This window comes from Thermobia domestica, chromosome 18 (assembly GCF_964235325.1).
Source record: "Thermobia domestica chromosome 18, izTheDome1.hap1.1, whole genome shotgun sequence".
Lineage (NCBI taxonomy): Eukaryota > Metazoa > Arthropoda > Insecta > Zygentoma > Lepismatidae > Thermobia > Thermobia domestica.
In genome coordinates this window covers 139,941,960-139,960,253 of record NC_137471.1, presented here as the reverse complement: position 1 = coordinate 139,960,253, position 18,294 = coordinate 139,941,960, and the positions used below count along the sequence as shown (strand labels likewise).

General features: G+C 37.1%; 1 protein-coding gene across 1 annotated transcript in view; it reads right to left on the bottom strand.

Annotated features, from left to right (window-relative positions):
* Positions 1–11,191: 11,191 nt before the first annotated feature.
* LOC145675821 (FMRFamide receptor-like) overlaps positions 11,192–18,294 on the bottom strand; it is a 49,569-nt gene continuing 42,466 nt past the window's right edge. The window contains exon 2 of the mRNA XM_081746546.1: positions 11,192–16,338. Coding sequence (XP_081602672.1) covers positions 14,563–15,834 — 1,272 coding nt within the window. The 5' untranslated portion in view covers positions 15,835–16,338 and the 3' untranslated portion in view covers positions 11,192–14,562. The remainder of the gene's footprint in view (positions 16,339–18,294) is intronic.

Genomic DNA, 18,294 nt, shown 5'->3' with positions numbered 1-18,294 from the left:
GCGTACTGACGGTCTTCCATTTCGCTCATAGCCCTTTACCGATCCAATTTCCGTAAAATTTTCGGTTAACGTTCTATAGGAGATTAGGAACCGGTGTATCTAGAAATCAAACGGAAAAGTGTATTTGACTAAAAAATATTTGCTTCTCTAAAGTTAACACTCTTCTGAGTGCATACAGAAAGATATGGTCTCAATCGTTCAAAGGATATGAACACACAATAGACAACAAAGAAGTAGACGCTCCTTCAAGATCAAAGTTACCAATCTTACTGGCTAGCGGAAGCAAACTTCACGCAATACAGGATTACTAACATTTGCAGAAAACATTATTCGCAGTGCACGCAATACAATCGCTCAACATACAGGGTATACCAAAAGTTCTGGGCCAAAGGCCAACTCCGTTGTGAGTAATGGTACGAGAAAATGGAAAGAGAGAATGGTTGTTGGAATTAGGTGTTTTCAGTCTAAAATGGTCAAAATTTTCCCATCACTTCATCTGTTTGCTCCACACTGGTAAGATTCCTTGTGTTAAATGAAAATGAAACGTTTTCAGTTAGCTAGGCGCGTGGTTAGTTGAAGTAACTGGACTGTCACTGTGTTAGTTGTATCAAGAGTAACAGTTTCTGTCCAAGGTGGCAAGTCATTATTGGAGAAGAGGAATAATGGATAGAAACCAAGCCTAGGTGAGAAAGATCGCCAAATGTGAATTGTCTCCAAAATCTATGAAGCTAATGCGGCACAACTGACTGCAGAACTCAATCATGATCTGGAATAAGCTGTTTCTGTAATCACAGTCAGACAAGAGCTACATAACTTCAACATACATGATCGGGTTGCAATTCCGAAACCTTTTGATTACTGGAACCAACGCAGTAACTCGAGAAAGATTATACCGAAAACATGAAACATGGACAAGCAATGATTGAAAAGGAGTAATATGGTTCAATGAGTCATCTTTCCCTATGTTTCCAACAAGCTGGGTTTATGTATGGTCACGCCCAAAGAGGCTTATGTTCCGGAATGCCCACTTCCTACCGTTATACATGACAAAGGCTCTGTGCTGTAGTGGGCTGCAATTCCATGGTATTCTTCTGGTTCTGTTAGGGGTAATTTGGATAAGGGCGTATCGACCTATTTCCGGTAAAATGAGATATACATATTTTATGCAAGTTTCAGCATGTCCACATGTATCTAGGTGGTGTTAAGGTAATATCTCTGCTCCGTAGCAAACGCCTGTCTCCAAAAATATTATGTGAATATGTTGGTTAATTGGATAAGGGCGTTTGTTTTTACTGCTTTCCTGAAAACTTGAAGAATTGCTACTACGCCCTTATCGAAATTTACCCCTCGGTTGTGTTAGCAATTTAGGTGGATCTTGTGTATCCTATCAGTGGCGTAGGGAAGGGGTGGGCCCAGGGTGCCGCCCCCAAAGAGTTCCGACAATGTACTTTGATGTTTGAATTTTTTTTCTGAACAAACAACAATTGCCTTTCATGTAGTCTATCTCAAAACAATATATATATATCACTATATCACTAAACAGTTCCTAGACAAGCTGTGTTCGCTAACGTCGACTTTATTCTTCAAAAATGTTTGCCTGCTGTTGAAAGGGAGCAAAGAGAGTGTGGAGGGCCTATAGGCATATGGTGACCTTGAAGTTTTTGTTCTACTGTTTGTCTAGGGATGCGCACGAGACGAGTCGAGACAGGATTTCCCTGACAAAATTCGAGTCGGGGGAGACACGGTTCTTCCAATAGAGAAATATACAGTTTTCGAGTCGAGACATCACTTTTGCACCACATTTTCGAGACGAGACAGCCTCAAATCTTGTCTCGTGTGCATCCCTATGTTTGTCATAGCAATCACCACACTTTTCATGTGTCTTCTTTGAGCCAAAGCCAAAGTTTGCAGACTGAGACAGACAATATTGAAAAGAATCGTTCCTTTCTAATCATAAAAGGAGGTTCCGAAAAAAATGATCTTACCTTAATTCAAAGGTTAAGAGGGAATGGACACATTTGAGCCCAAGAAGTCATTGACCTCGACAAAAGTACCCCCCCCCCAAAAAAAAAGACCTGTCGTAAGAATCATTCACCATCGTTTCCAATAGGATTAACGTCAACAGGAAACATATTTAATACCACCACTTCTAGCCGCAATTGGCATCAAAGAAAGCGATGATCAATGCATTTCGATAAATGCGCAGCAGCTAGTTTCCTTAATCTTAAAAAAAAAAGGGGGGGTAAAAATAAAGATTTCCTTTGTTGTTTTGGCTTCCTTGAGATGAAAAATATTTGAGGAAAAATTGTTATTTGGAAAAAGGTGGAAAATAATAGTAAAGACTTGTAGCGTGTGACTATGTCACAGCAACCTCTGATATGTTATCAGTTAGAGCAGTTCAGAAGATTTGCTTGAATTATACTTTTTTAGGATGTCCAAATAAGAACTTACTTTGTAATTGCGAAATGTCAGAAAACGTACAAAACTGATTAAAGTAGAAAAAGGACAATTGTGTTAATTTCGGCAAGGAAAATGTGCAAAAAAGGAATCCAAAAAACATTGAAGAAAAAATCTAAACAAGATATTAATTCAGAGAAAGACTCTAAAAACGTTTGAGGAAAAGAGGCTAGAACGAAAAAAAAGACAATGGTGGTGTTAATTTCGGCGAAGAAAATATGTAAAAACAGCAATCGAAAAACAAGTAATATATATATATATATATATATATATATATATATATATATATATATATATATATATATATATATATATATATATATATAAGCCAGCACTTCAGAGAAAGATGTAAGTATTATTAAAACTAAACATGTTTCCCTTGACAAACACATACAAACGTATCTACCTATTTATATATACAGGGTGTTTCAAAACAGCACCGACAACGTTTAGGAGGTGATTCCTGATACCAAGATAAGACAAAAGTATAAACCAACTTGGATGCACAAATGCTTTCTTTCGGAGTTATAGACTGCCGCAAACATGAGATAATGAACTTTAAAGGTCCATAGCTCCAAAACTATGGGACCTACCGTATGGGATCAAGACTTGACTTAGGAACTAATATGTGCGCTATCCAAAAATACATGTTTCAGAATCCTAAGGTACTCATGCAACAATTTCTATAGAGAGAGTTTGGCTACAGGCATTTAATTTGAAGTACTCCCCAACTACGTTTATAAAAATTGTTGCGGAACAAGATTCTGGAACTTGGATATTTGGATAGGACACATACTAGTTCCTAAGCGAAGTCTTGATCCGACTATGGTAGATTCCATAGTTTTGGAGCTATGAACCTTTAAAGTTTATTTTTTTATGTTTTGGGCAGCCTATAACTCCGAAAGGAAGCATTTGTGCACCTGTTGGTGTCAGGAATCACCTCCCAAACACCCTTGAAACATCCTGTATAATCACAGGGTGTCAGAGAGATTACAGTTTGCAAGTTTTTTCCTATTCGGTTAACTTTGATGGGATATGCTGAGTTGTTACATTGCTGAGTAAGGTGTACCTGAAGATAAACCTTATTATCAATCCATTCTGCGAGGATCACTACGAAAGTTTTGAGATACGCATTGTTGTGGCACAGTATTTGAATTCCAACAATTGCGTTCGGTAGTGGTATCCAGAGCGAAGAAGCGAAGCAAGTTTCAACTCGCCTCGCTTATCGGCGTGGCCGTATCGCCTCCACTTGTTTATTGATGTGAGCAGTATTCGGCTGTCTAGAATGAAGCTCGAAAGGGAGCATTTTCGGGCAATGATCTTTTACGATTTCAAAAGTGGTTTGAACGAGACACAAAGCCTTGACCGTTTGCAGGGAGCACTTGGGGACCTTGCTCCTTCCCGTGCTACAATGGTTTGGTGAATTCAGAAGAGGCCGGACATCGCTTAAAGATGAAGAGAGAGCTGGACGTCCGGCAACAGCTGTGTCAGATGAAAACATTGCCGCTGTGGAACAAATGATTCGAGAAAATCCTGGAACAACTTTCAAGGACATTGAATCTACAGTGAACATTGGATCGCCAGCAGTAACAAAAACTCTTCATGATCATCTTCGGCTCAGGAAGGTTTAATCTCGTTGGGTGCCACACACTTTGACTGAACGGCAGAGGTGCATGCGTGTGGAATGGTGTGAAGAAATGCTTGCAAGATTTGACGGAGGCAATTCTCGACGCGTCTCTGACATTGTTACTGGTGATGAGACTTTGATCAATCAATTTGACCCTGAAAATAAACGCCAGTCTACAGTTTGGAACTTTCCAGACGAAAATCCACGCACGAAAGTGAAGCTACAGCGAAGTATGGGGAAGAAGATGGTTGCAACTTTCTTCTCCAAATCTGGCCATGTTGCAACCGCTCCACTTGAAGAACAAAGGGGATTTACTGCTCAGTGGTACACCACTGTTTGCCTAACAAAAGTGTTCCAGAAGTTTCGGGAACGGCGTCCAAGAACTGGATTGCGTGGGATCCTGCTTCATCATGACAATGCGTCCGCACACACGGCCAACATCACAATACAGTTTTAAAAATCTACGGAGGTCAAACTTATGACTCATCCACCGTATAGCCCTGGCCTGGCCCCGTGTGATTTTTTCTGTTCCCCAGGATCAAAGATCGCATGCGTGGGAAGAGATTTTGCAGCCATGAAGAAGCTGTAGTGGCTTACGAGAATGATCTTTCAACACTTGAAGAAAAAGACTGGTAACACTGCTTCCAAAAGTGGTTTTCGAGGATGCAAAAGTGTGTGCAGTGTAATGGTGAATACTTTGAGAAAATACTTCGAGTGTTAAATTGATTTTAAGTATGTAAGTTATTTCACATCTCAAAACTTTCGTAGTGATCCTCGTACAGTTAAAATTTCTCCCTATCCACGTCGGAATGCAAAATCAATCTATATTTAAACAAAAGAAAAGTAAACTATCCATTTTATCATCACTGTGAATAATGAACGAATGAACCAGAACCAGAATAAACCAGATATCATCTCCAGATGCTCATTTGCCTAAAAGAAATATTATTGTTATTTTCAGTATATCCCTTCATCCTGGGAATCAATTTTAACGAAATAGAACTTCTTGTTTGCAAACGCGCGAACATGATTTCACCTACTCACGATTAATAATGCAGATATAGATGAAGGAATCTCGGGAAAACAGTAGCCAACGAGAGAACAAGTAAAATCTACGATGCAATATAAAAAACTTCGCAAACTTTCCAAAAGTGGTGGGTTGTTGTTGGCTCTGTTTATAAACCGATTACAACCCAACATATGCTGTCATGGAGGGGTGCACCCAGAAATATTTGTTGGGAGAAATCGAAGGTTTGGAGGGGGTCCAATATTACAAGCCACTGCATGTATGCAGTATTCAACTTCTATTCTTCTACACCTGAGTAAAAAAGAAAAGCAATTTCAAAGTATATATATTATGTGATCAAAAGTATCCGGACACCTGGCTGAAAATGACTTACAAGTTCGTGGCGCCCTCCATCAGTACTCCTGGAATTCAATATGATGTTGGCCCACCCTTAGCCTTGGTGACAGCTTGCACTCTCGCAGGCATACTGTCAATCACGTGCTGAAAGGTTTCTTGAGGAATGGTAGCCCATTCATCACTCAGGACTTTGTGCAGGCCAGTCAATTACAGGGATTTTATGGTCGTGTAACCACTCCGCCACAGGCCGTGCAGTATGAACAGGTGCTCGATCGTGTTGAAAAATGCAATTGGCTTCCCCGAATTGCTCTTCAACAGTGGGAAGCAAGAAGGTGTTTCAAACATCAATGAGAGCACCACGCAAAACAACAAGGGGTGCAAGCCCCCTCTAAGAAAAACACGACCACACCATAACACCACCACCTCCGAATTTTACTGTTGGCACTACACACGCTGACAGATGACATTCACCGGGCATTCTTCATACCCATACCCTGCCATCGGATCACCACATTCTGTACCGTGATTCGTCACTCCACACAACGTTTTTCCACTGTTCAATCATCCAATGTTTACGCTCCTTACACCAAGCGAGCGTCGTTTGGCATTTACCTGCGTGATGTGTGGCTTATGAGCAGCCGCTCGACCATGAAATCCAAGTTTTCTCACCTCACGCCTAACTGTCATAGTACTTGGAGTGGATCCTGATGCAGTTTAGAATTCCTGTGTGATAGTCTGGATAGATGTACGCTTTTGTGCTGTACGTGTCCCTTCACATTTCCACTTCAGTATCACATCAGACACAGTGGACCTATGAATGTTTAGGAGTGTGGAAATATCGCGTACCGACTTGTGACACAAGTGACACCCAATCACCTGACCAGGTTCGAAGTCAGTGAGTTCCGCGGAAGCGCCCCATTCTGCTTTCTCATGATGTCTAATGACTACTGAGGTCGTTGATAATGAGTACCTGGCAGTAGGTGGCAGCAAAATGCACCTAATATGAAAAACGTATGTTTTTATTTGGGGGGGGGTCCGGTTACTTTTGAATCACAAAGTATATATATCTTTGTGCTACATCTGCTGAACAAGTAAAGCGTTATTAAGAAAGTATACAAGTGTATGTCGAGTTACGAAATTTCTAAGGTTGAGTCTGGACCCGGTGGAACTCCCGCGTGGATGCGTCTGTGTTATCACGTAATTTCTTGTCACGAACGAAAGTAATTTCAATTTAAAGCTGTTAACGATGTATTTGTTACTATTCAAACTATTAAGAAAATTTCTTGAAAACATGTCTTTGATGCCTATGATGCTAAAATGTCGATATTGCCTTTTCAGCATGTATTATTTAAAGAATGGTGATGCAAAGATGAATAAAAAAAAAAAAAAACTCTTCTCCAGTCCAAGTAATAGCTAGATCTATAATTTTAGGTTTCAACAGTGGCATATTTAGAATTTTGTTTCGGGGGAGGGGGCTATGCAGCGTCGTAACTTAGATATTTTTCTGGCGGGGCAAGCATTAATACGCGTATTTGGGTCCCTTAGAAAAAGTTGTTTTTTCTAATTCTTGGGTCCCCTCTTTCCATTTTTCTCTTACTCTTTATGAGCGCTCGGAGCCTGTGAGCCCTCCCGCACGGCAAGGTCTGCGGGACAATTATTTACGCCCCTGGGCCCGTTCATACATTGCAAATTAATTAAGAGTACAATATTGAAAAATCTCAAAGCTATACGAATAAATATTATGTATAGGGCCCGTAATAGTAGACATTGTTTACTGAAATGGGCCCATGACTCATTTTTGTTTTATTTATCTTTTGTGTGCTGTTTTGTTTATGTCATGTAGTGAACCTGTTTGATGCTTCATTTATAATTTCATGTTCGTATCGTATATGGAGTAAGAACATTTTGTCTTAAAACGGCGCCCCTCGAAGGACGGGAAGCTTTCCTTGGGGGAAGGCAGTTGCCCCCTGTCCCCCAAAAGTTACGGTCCTGGGGCTATGCACAACACGTGAGTAAGCACTTATATTTTTCCTTTTGGGTGCCGACAAATTTGAATGAAGTTCATTTTCTTTCCTGGGTAAGTTACTTGTAAAAATGTAACGCGCTACAAGTTAATTTACTTTCTCTTAAAATGTAACGCGTTAGTAACGCGTTACATGCCTTAAAAAGTAACTGTTACTTTACTTAGAAAGTAACGCGTTACTTTTAGGTCCGAAACTGAATATGTGAAAAAAGTCTTATAACTTCAGTTTTCCGTACTACTATTACTACCGTTATTATTATTATTATTATTATTATTATTATTATTATTATTATTATTATTATTATTATTATTATTATTATTATTATTATTATTATTATTATTATTATAACAACACTGTGCATAAACATGAAAGATAGGCGGTTTATATATGAATACTAAAAAACTAGTTGATTGCCAACCTCGGTAGTCGTGAAGTCTAGGAGTCAAGGACATTGTTCACGAGCTTCTGAATTTGGGTTGAGGGTCTAGGTTGAGTACTCGGGCTAGAGCCAAACATTGTTAAAAGTTATAGAGCACTGGCCATATATCTTCAAAGCTGCTCGGCCCGGGTTTAGAATTGTCAATGACTCGAGCAGATCGGCTCACAGCTCATTCACTATCGACCCGAACCGAGAAATGAGCCGAGTTAACAGCTCACCCAACCGAGTCGGCTAGAAAACTTCGCTCAGTTGAGTCGAACCGAGCAGATGGCTCATCCCAACCAAGTCAGCTCGAGCCGATTTTTCACCCCAAGCGAGCCGGCTCAAACCATCGGCTCAGTTAAGCCGAGCCGAGCTAAGCTTGTTATAATAAATCTCTTGTAGTCTCGCTATCGAGACGAGACGAGATGCGAGCAGTGTCCCTCTCGTGAGCAACACTAAAAGTATTCCATTCCATTTGGGTCGATAGCTTCGCTTACATTTCTCATGACTTTCACTTTCCAGTGTAATCAGGCCATGATTTCAAAACGAGTTAATACGAGCGAGCCATTTATCAAACTCGACTCGACTCGAAACTCAACGTCAAAAAACAGTGAATCAGCTCGGAACTCGACTCGAGAATATTACTTTTGACTCGACTCGAAACTCGACTTGGATTCGAGTCGAGTTTTAGCTTGACTCGTGCCCATCCCTATGCGTTAGAAAAAAATGGTTGTTTATTATTATTCTGCTAAACTAATTATATAATAATAACAATGTTGCTATGTAAAATTAAAAATACAGAATATAGAGAAACATTACACTACAACTGACGAAATGAGAACACATGAACTGGGGGTGAATTGAAATTTGCCAATAACTCTAAAATCGATACATGCTTTTTAAAGCTAGTTGTTTCAAACTCTATAATCAACGGGACTATAGGATACGCAAACTGATCTAAAAGAACTCTAATATTACATACCATCAACATTACATTAATAAAGTAGTCCTACTCATCAGAACACAGTTTATTCATATTAACCCCTTACTGAATGTTGTTAATTATGGCACCCTAGTTGTTGATAAATATTTCCATTTTACTTCTAAATTCTGTTCACCATCATCTTCAGCTTTTAAGAAAAAGTATTCTTTCAAATGTTCGAACGATAAAACATTTTCGTTCTCCATCTTTATAAAAACAACACCAATCAAAGTAAAATAGACTACCAGTACCATTGCACTCGTAGTTCACTTACTGAATATATTGATTTAGAGCTGTCAAAATCTATGACAAAATCTTCCAGATGCTTGCAATCAGTACATGGATTTCACTGAGGCTGTCCTCATCTTCCAAAAACAGCAAGTAGCACTATATTTTGTTATATAAATAAACATATCAAATTGCATCTATGAAAGTATTTGCAAGCCTACCAACGTAATGTTCGTAAGGAAAATACATATCGAGATTTTCCGTTCCACCTTACATTAAGATGAAAAGTGATAACAGGTTTTAAATGCAAATTTCATTGCTAGAGGTCTTAAGGCGAAACTGGAAAAGGCGAACAGTGCAGGAATCGTCGGTCACTGACATCGTTCATGCTCCATTGTTCCATTCTGAGAATTCACTTACAGGAAAGAAACATTTGTTTCCGAAAAAAAAAAAAAAAATACATATATTGTAGTTACTCACCAAGAAATGTAACGTGAAAAAAGTAACGCAAACTAGGTACGTTACTTAAAAATTTGTAACGCGTTACCGTTACAGTTACTTTGGAAAAAATGTAACACGTTACTAGGAAAGGTTACTCAAAAAGTAACGCGTTACTTGCGTTACGTTACTTCCCAAGACTGTATTTGTATAATGACAGTTCCAGGAATGAAAACACTAAGTGAGAGTGGAGAGTGGGCAGAAATAACTGAAAGGTAAGATAATACCTAAATTATCAAGAAGGAAATGCGCGGGGGGAGGTATGAAATTCGGTGGCGGCACATTTTAGGAAATAAGTAACCTCTCGTTCAAAATTAAACACAGATTCCATGATAAGGGAAAGAAACGTAAGTCATTTTAAAGGAAAAGGCGATATTTGAATGAAATAATCAAAGAATAAAACAGTTATGAACAATTAATATTATTACACTACATTTTATTAAACAACATACAGTATTTTGTTCTTACATAAATTTTTCACAACTAATTTAGAACTTTACATTTTGAAAACAGTTCCTTGTGAACAGCATGGTGATTAGGGCTTATATTAAGATACATATTTCTTTACCTTTGGTGTTACTGTCAACGGTCGAAAGTACGATAGGAGAAACGAAAGAAAGTAACAACTAAGAAAAAGAAACAGAAGAGTAGAATGGACGAAAGAAAGAAAAAAAGAAAGCAGTTCTTACATGGCAGTGATTTATCTACACCCCCAGTACCCCCATAAAATTTTCGGACACCTCCAGAAATAAATTCCTTACACACTCCAACTAGGGGGGGGGGGCAATATTAAAAAGATTCGTTCTCGTCCTGCCCAAAGGGTCTCCAGGACTTTGTAGAAAATATTTTAAATGATCTTATCTTTAGGCAGAACGGGAATTCCCGTTCTGTCTAATCCTTGGAGACAGGGAATTTCATGCGAGGAGGAAATTTTTAGTGAAATGCTTGACCGAAAAGCTTGACTCCTAGCGTGTTTGTATGCAGATCGGAACTCATATATAAAATGGCTGTAGCAACGAGGGCAGGAACTAAATCCAAGCGGTCAAAATGCAAGGAAAATTCTGACGAGGATAAAATCACAGGAGTATACATTGGATCTAGGTCTACCAGTGCACACCAAATATCATTATTTTTGCCCTTCAATTCTCATATATTCTAAAATGCTGTCTATATTTTTTCAACTGAAATAACTTTTTCTTTCTTTTAAAATGCTGAAAACTCAATAAAACGTAAAAATGTTATAATAAAAGGGCAGATTAGCCTTAATACTTTCACACATACCCATATGAGAAGTACTGGGTGTTTCTACTTATTATACTTTTAATACATTTAAAATACGTTTAGCATATTCAGTAAGACCATTCATTTTAATTACGAAAAGTAACTGTGATGCTATGTGATTTTAAAAAAGTCGTTTTTGTGTGGTTGCACATAGCAGTCTTTTATTTTGAGCAATGTATAAATATTTATTTCAATTCTGAAATACTGATCAAGGTTTTTTTTTTTTTTTTTTTTTAAGCAAAGATCAAAATGTGAAATATATATTTAGTATAACAGTCTTACGTCTTTATTGAATTTTCAGCATTTTAAAAAAAAATGTTATTTCCTTAAAGTGAAGAATTTCAGATAACATTTTAGATGCATAACACCCAGTAGCACAATTGATGGGCCGATGTCGATCAACATGGGATTTGTTGGTGGGATCGATGTCGGTGTCGATGTAGATCGATGCAGAATGGCAAACATTTTGCCGACTTTGCCCAAGATCGGCAAATCTATGTCGATCGACATCGGCGTCCATGTTGATCTTTGTGGGTCCCATGTGGATTCTTCCAGATCAATGTTGGCCCCACATTAATCCATGTCGCCCCATCTAGATCTGTCTTTTATCAACATCATCGATCTTGGTCCCTGGTTGAACAATACCGGCCTATGTGGGATCAATGTCGGCCCATCTAGATCTGCCCCACACCCACATTGTCGTTCGAGTTCCCTAGTTGACCTATGTGGGATCTATGTTGAACCACCCAGATCTTCCCGGAACCCACATCTTCGTTCTAGCTCCCATAGTTAACCGATGTAGCTCTATATGTTTCTTGTAAAAAGAACGGAGCTAAAAAAAACTGGAATAAACTACCCTGTATTTCTTTGATTAAAGATAACAGTGATATCTACACATGTTAGCACCTGTAACAACAAAACCAGTACCAGATTAGCTGCACCCAGCGCGGGCTATAAACAAGCCAAAATTTATTTGGAACAGTTTATGTGGATCTCTTAATCTATAGTCGACATCGTTCATGCAAATCAAAGATAAAATATACATTCTAGTAATGAAAGAAACACTAATTTTAATAGACACCTTCAATAATATTATAGGTTTTTTTAAAAATAAATTACATCGTTCTAATTTTTTAAAATACGATTTCAACGAATTGAAGGGAAACCAAAACAACAAACAACCGTCATAATATTTTTCCTGATTTTCCCTCGCTTCGCACCGCAAACTGTGAACAGTTGACAGACAATCTGCGTACACCGATCGATATAGATTCGACATAGATCGAGGCCGAATCGAAAAATCACTTTTTCAAATAATTGCCACAGAATCATAAAAATGTTACTTTCATGTGCTTCAAATTTATTCATTAGAAAAAGGAAATATTTCCATGCTTTTTTCTTTTTGGTGGGCAAGCCTATTTATATCCCATGTGGGACCGACATTGGCAAATCTGTCATAGGCAAGCACACCAAGTTCCCACGTGGGACCCATATCGGTAAATCTGCAAGCCCACTAAGATCCCATGTGGGACCCATATGGGAAATTGGTGGGCTATTGTGGGCCAGTTTAGATCCCACGACGCCGACGTTGGCCGATGTCGAACAAATATGGGTCCCACGTCGGTCGCTTGAATTTAGTCCGTTTTGTCTGAATTTTCCTTGTGGTTTATCCTCTTGAATTTTGTCCTGCATTCGTAATAATATTTGGTAATTCTAACAGAGGCTATGAGAAGAATAACTATTTCTTCAAGTTTCATCATAAATTTTAGATGTTATTCTCCTTGTTCTTCTCGGAAAAATGACTAGGATACAATTCTTTATCAGCAGTGTTATTCACATCTACTTTGGTAAAGATGAATGTGATTTTTTTTTATCATAAAATAATAACTACGGGAAAATGGAAAATTGATTGACTCAGTTGCAAGAAAGTCGTTTGACATTGTAACTGAAACGAACACAAAAATTAACTTTATTCGGTATAATATGAAATTATTTCACATCAAGATTTTATTCACTTTCTCAGTAGTTCATCTCTAACATGCTAAGAGTCGCAGTACGTAAAAGGTGCCACAATTCATATCCTCAAGACATGTTTGGCCATATATTAAGTAAACAATGCAAGAGGATGCATAAGGCGACTCTTTAAAAAGACTGTTAGTGTTCTATATCACAACTTCTTTTTCAGCATCACCTTATCAACTGATTTGTTTTATATACATAATTCTGTTCTGTATGCAATAGTATCATATGTACTTCTTTTTCATTAGCAGCAATACAAAATAACAATATGAATATTGAAATACTTGTACGTTTTTTGTAGTTTCAATGAAATCAAAAGATCAGATAATCGGGGATAAGGGCATTTTTACGCATCCTTTTGCATTGTTTGCTTAATATATGGCCAAACATGTCTTGAGGATGTGAACTGTGACATCTTTTAAGTATTACGACCTGCGAGCCTTAGCATGCTGGAGGTGAACTACTGGAAAACTGAATAAAATTTTGCTGTAGAATGACTTGATATTAGACCGACGTAAGTTTGTTTTATCTTCGTTTCAGCTACATTGTCAAACGCCGTTCTTGCAACTGAGTCAATTAATTTTCCATTTCTCTGCAGGTAGCTTTTTTTTTTAAAATTTAAATCACACTCGTTTTTACTGAAATAGATGTGAATTACTCTGTTAATAACAGAATTGTATCTAGTCATTTTTCCCAGAAGAACAAGTAGAATAACATCTAAAATTTATGATAAAACTTCAAAGAAATAGTTATTCTTCTTACAGAACCTTACAATTACTAAAGAAAAAATCTCTTGAAGAGGTCCCTCCCTGGACAGAATTCCTCGTCTCCAAAGATTAGACAGAATGGGAATTCTGCCTAAAGATAAGATCGTTTAGAATATTTTCTACAAAGTGCTGGAGGGCCTTTAGGCAGAACGGAAAGACACCATTAAAAAATCTTGCTATTTTGGTTTTTAAAAGATTTTGAATTCTTGTTTCTAAGTGTCAATAGAATAAAACAACTTACTTTCGACAAGATAAATTTTCAAGCAAAGCACGCAACGCAAGATTGAATGGAAATCAACCTTTACACACCTATGACCGCCACAACAATATTTGATCAATCAATTGCCAACGATTTCGTCTCGACTCCACACCAAGCATGAGATAGTCGACGCTAATTGGCTCTGGCTGAGGAAGGAAATCCAATGCAATCGTTTGTTGCATCAACGAATTTTAAAGTTTGTAAAAAAAAATAATAATAAAAAGCCAATTAAAAAGACGATAATAGTATACGACCTTAATGCAAGATTGCACACCCCCAGATTTTTTGAACACCATCCTAAGTTCAAAATCTGGATAAATCAGTGTTACATGGAATGAAATTTGACAAATACAGTATTATTTCTAAATAAAGAGCATAAGAAAATGAAAAGTGAATGAAATTCTTAGAAATGGTAAGAAGGATTATTGTTGTACGTGCAATGCGAAAAACTAACAAATTAATTTCGGAGAGGGGGCTTGAGCCCGATAGCCTCCTAAATATGCCACTGGCTGTCAATATCATATAGTGGTTAATTCTTGCATAATTAATTTGAAAAGAAAGTCTTAGATAATTCTTTATGAACTTTTGTTAGCTATAACATAACCATAAAACCAATGTTTTTCGTCTTTAAGAAAATTATATTGCTGTTTCATCCGAACGTTTAACACTACTTTCTGGAATATCTTGAGACAATTTGCATCCAATTAAACGTTTCAATGTTTTTCTATAATCTGGACTGATTGTCAAATAAATTAGAAAATTAACAGCGCTATTTATATTAATAAGAATACTGCTAACGTGTTCCAAATGATGACAATATTCATGGCACACGAGTATATATATTGTCATTATGGCAACAGGAATATGAGTTACTATATGTATAACTATCACAGCAAGCAGCATAAGAGATGATCTCTTCGAGGATTCATTGTTGTCATGCTGAAGCAAGACTCTTCCTTCTTTATTCGGTCGCCTGCTACTAGCAATAACCAGTAAAAAGAGAATGGTTACGAATATTACAGGTAAAATTTGATTTATTACCTGAAATGCCACCTGGTAATGCGTTACCTCAATATAATATTCCGAGAAATCCGAGATAGTCATTCCATTTTTAACGTTACACATGGTTAATATGTTGAATGTCAGGTTTCGATCTAACTCGAAAAAATCATCGATAAGACTTTCAAGGATTTCCCAACTAAAGGCAAATTGTGAATATTTATGTAAGACGTCAAGAGCCTCTGGATAATGTTGGTCTTTCGCTAATGTCGTAGTTGTATTCAAACACTTCTCAAATAATGACCCTTCATAGTCTGATATAAACATATCGTTTGCATGTAACCACATAAGGGGTGCAATGTTAAGCAAAATTGATAGTGAATACACCACAGCAATCCCTATATATGCATTTCTTGCAGTACACAGCAAGTGCTTCTTCAAAGGATAATAAACGGAAATGTTGCGCCAAATGCCAACTAAAACGGTCATCCACGATGATATAGAATTAAAAAGCAACTGCAATGCCGCTGCAAATATGGACGGTCGATATATATAATTTTCACCAACTGCCATGTAATATATCAAAATTGGTACCTGAGTTGTTAAAAGCAGACAGTCTGCAAAGGCTAGTGCCAAAAGAACAGTGTTTGTGGGTGACTTCATATTTTTATGACTAAGGATGAAAATATTCAAGATACTTGCAACAGATGCTACAACAATAAAAGGAAAAGTCACGTACGTGTAAATGTCACCCTTATGAAGAGATTCCTTCAAGCGTTCAAATTGCTCAGCCTCATGCATAGCAACATCCGTTTCGTTGAAGATAAGAAGTTCCCCTTTTTGAAGGTTATTTGTGATTGATGTGGTGAGCAGTAAGTCACCGTTAGTTTCATTTGACAAATATTCCATTTTAACTACGTACAAGCAGTTACAGTACAAATACGTAAAAAATAAATTATCTCGTGACTGTTTTGTTCAGAATTTTCCTACTTAAAATATGATTACTTCCATGGATAAGGTTTTATGCACACAAAGATAGTTGTAATATATACAGAACATACACAAATTGTTTAAACCAAAAAATCCAAATCGTCTTATTTGAGTATTCAGCATTTCCAATTATACCATGATGTAGTCCATCAACACCTCCATTCATATACAATTAATGTCAAAGATAGAAGTATTTGATGTTTAAAACTAATTACGTTCGTTCTGACCAGCATGTACATTTAACAATTTTTTTTTTAATGCAGCTACTGAAGAAGTGGTACAAAAATGATATGGTATTGTTTCCATATGTAATCCATTCGATCTCACATGTACATGTCTTGGATGGTCTCTTTTCTTTGTGGATCTTGGGATGAAAGCCTAACTGTCATGTGCATTAAGGCAAATGAAAATCCATATATCGACCTGTAATGAAAAAAAAAAATCAAATTAACTAACGTAAGAGCAAATAAATAAGAATCACTATGATTAGTTTAACCATAAAATTTCGGAAATTAACCTTTGAGCGAAATGTTTGATGCAAAGATACACAAATAAAATTGGTGAATTCAGAAAAATCAGTTAAACTTCATAATTATTACCTTTAATGACCAGATATCCCCAAAAGGCAAGTCTTGTCCAAATCATACTAACGCGTCACGTATGGCAACAGAAGGAAAGTGCATACTTAGGAAAACGTCATGCGATTGCTAGCAATCGAAATGAACAGACGGGCGAAGTTGTAAGGGGCGTGCTAATTGAATCCCACCAATTTGGATATTCAGTACGTGAGATTTCCGGCAAGTCCCAGATTTCATGCGCTACAGCGCTGAAATGAGGTAGAGATGGAGTGTAAAACCACAACCCAGACCCACAGAAGGCATGAAAATTGTCTAATATGGACCGGTGATGTTTTAGACACGAAGTGAAAGTACACCAGCAAAAGTTGTTGGACATCGTAGTCACAAAGTGCGGTTGGCATCTGAGAATGACGCAAGTACACGTACTCAGGGGTGTCCAATTCTAGAAAATCAGTTTAAGTCAGGGAAAGGTCATGGAAGTAAAATCGTCAGGGAAATGGCAGATTGGTCAGGGAAGGTTAGGGGAAAATCAATTTACGGCCGTTGTTCAATTATGGAATTCATGAAGTAGTGTTAATTTCTTTACTGTTACTGAATTACTGGATACAAAATGTGGTGTTCCCAATGATGATATTCAGAGAGATAGTGTTCTCTGAAATAGTCGTTGAAACTAATTTTCTGCGAGAAACACATCTAACTGCGTCCTGGCATATTTGCTCAAAAGAGTAAACACTGTTCTAGAAGAATTGCAGGGTGCCAAGAAGATATCTGGCCAAGTGGCTGAGAACGCGAAGAAATAGTATCTCCAGCTCACAGTAAAAGTTCAGGCTGAAGGATTTAAGGAACACTTCAATGATTTCATAGACAAGGACGGAGATGGTATTAGATTTGAAGATTTTTTTTTTACTTACTCAGGAAATGAGAAGAACTTCGTTCACTTATGATCTGTTATGAAGCTGTATTTTATCTTCTCTCACAAAAACGCATTTGTTGAAAGTGATTTTTCAACAGGGTGAAAAAACATGATTTTTAAAATAAAATATCAATTTTTGTTGATTTTTTTATTTAAATCGATTTTTTAAATTTAAATCAAATCTTTCTCCTCGGATAATACAAGTCGCGAACTAAAGATAAAACATTAGAAATTTAATATTAATTCCTAATGTTAATCAGTATTAAATGTAAATACTAATTAGTATTAAATATTATTTATTCCATTTAAGTGAAAGTATTGGGGTTGAATTTTGAATTAATCCCCAATCGTTAACGTATTTCAATCCCAAACAATGTTTCTTAAGCATTAAGGGAAAAGTGCAGCAACATTTATGAACATGACGCTTTTTTTTCACAAAAGTTATTGATATTTGGCAGGGCATATTTTCAAAAAAAATCGGAACTAGTTTGCGGCACGTAATACATATAAAATACATAAATTTCGCCTAAAGTTATACAATCTAAAGTTATAAATAAGTTTCGGAGAGAGGATAGAACCCCTCTAAATACGTCCCTATTATCTGGGAAGAAACAAATTGAAGCGCACACAAAAGAATTTTCGTCTTAAATGTTCATCGTGATTTCCCCATTAGAATAGTTAACGATTTAAATACCCTATGTTACGAAGAGAAGAAAGCAGGATTCCTCCGTTACCCGTTCAAAACGGGATTTTCTCTAATCATCGTATGCATAACACTTGTTTCCATACTGTGCTGTACATACATTTGAGTCTCATTGTATTATGATTATTATCTTCCATAATCGAAATAATAAAACAGACACGAGATTTTACTTATTTTTCTTAAAA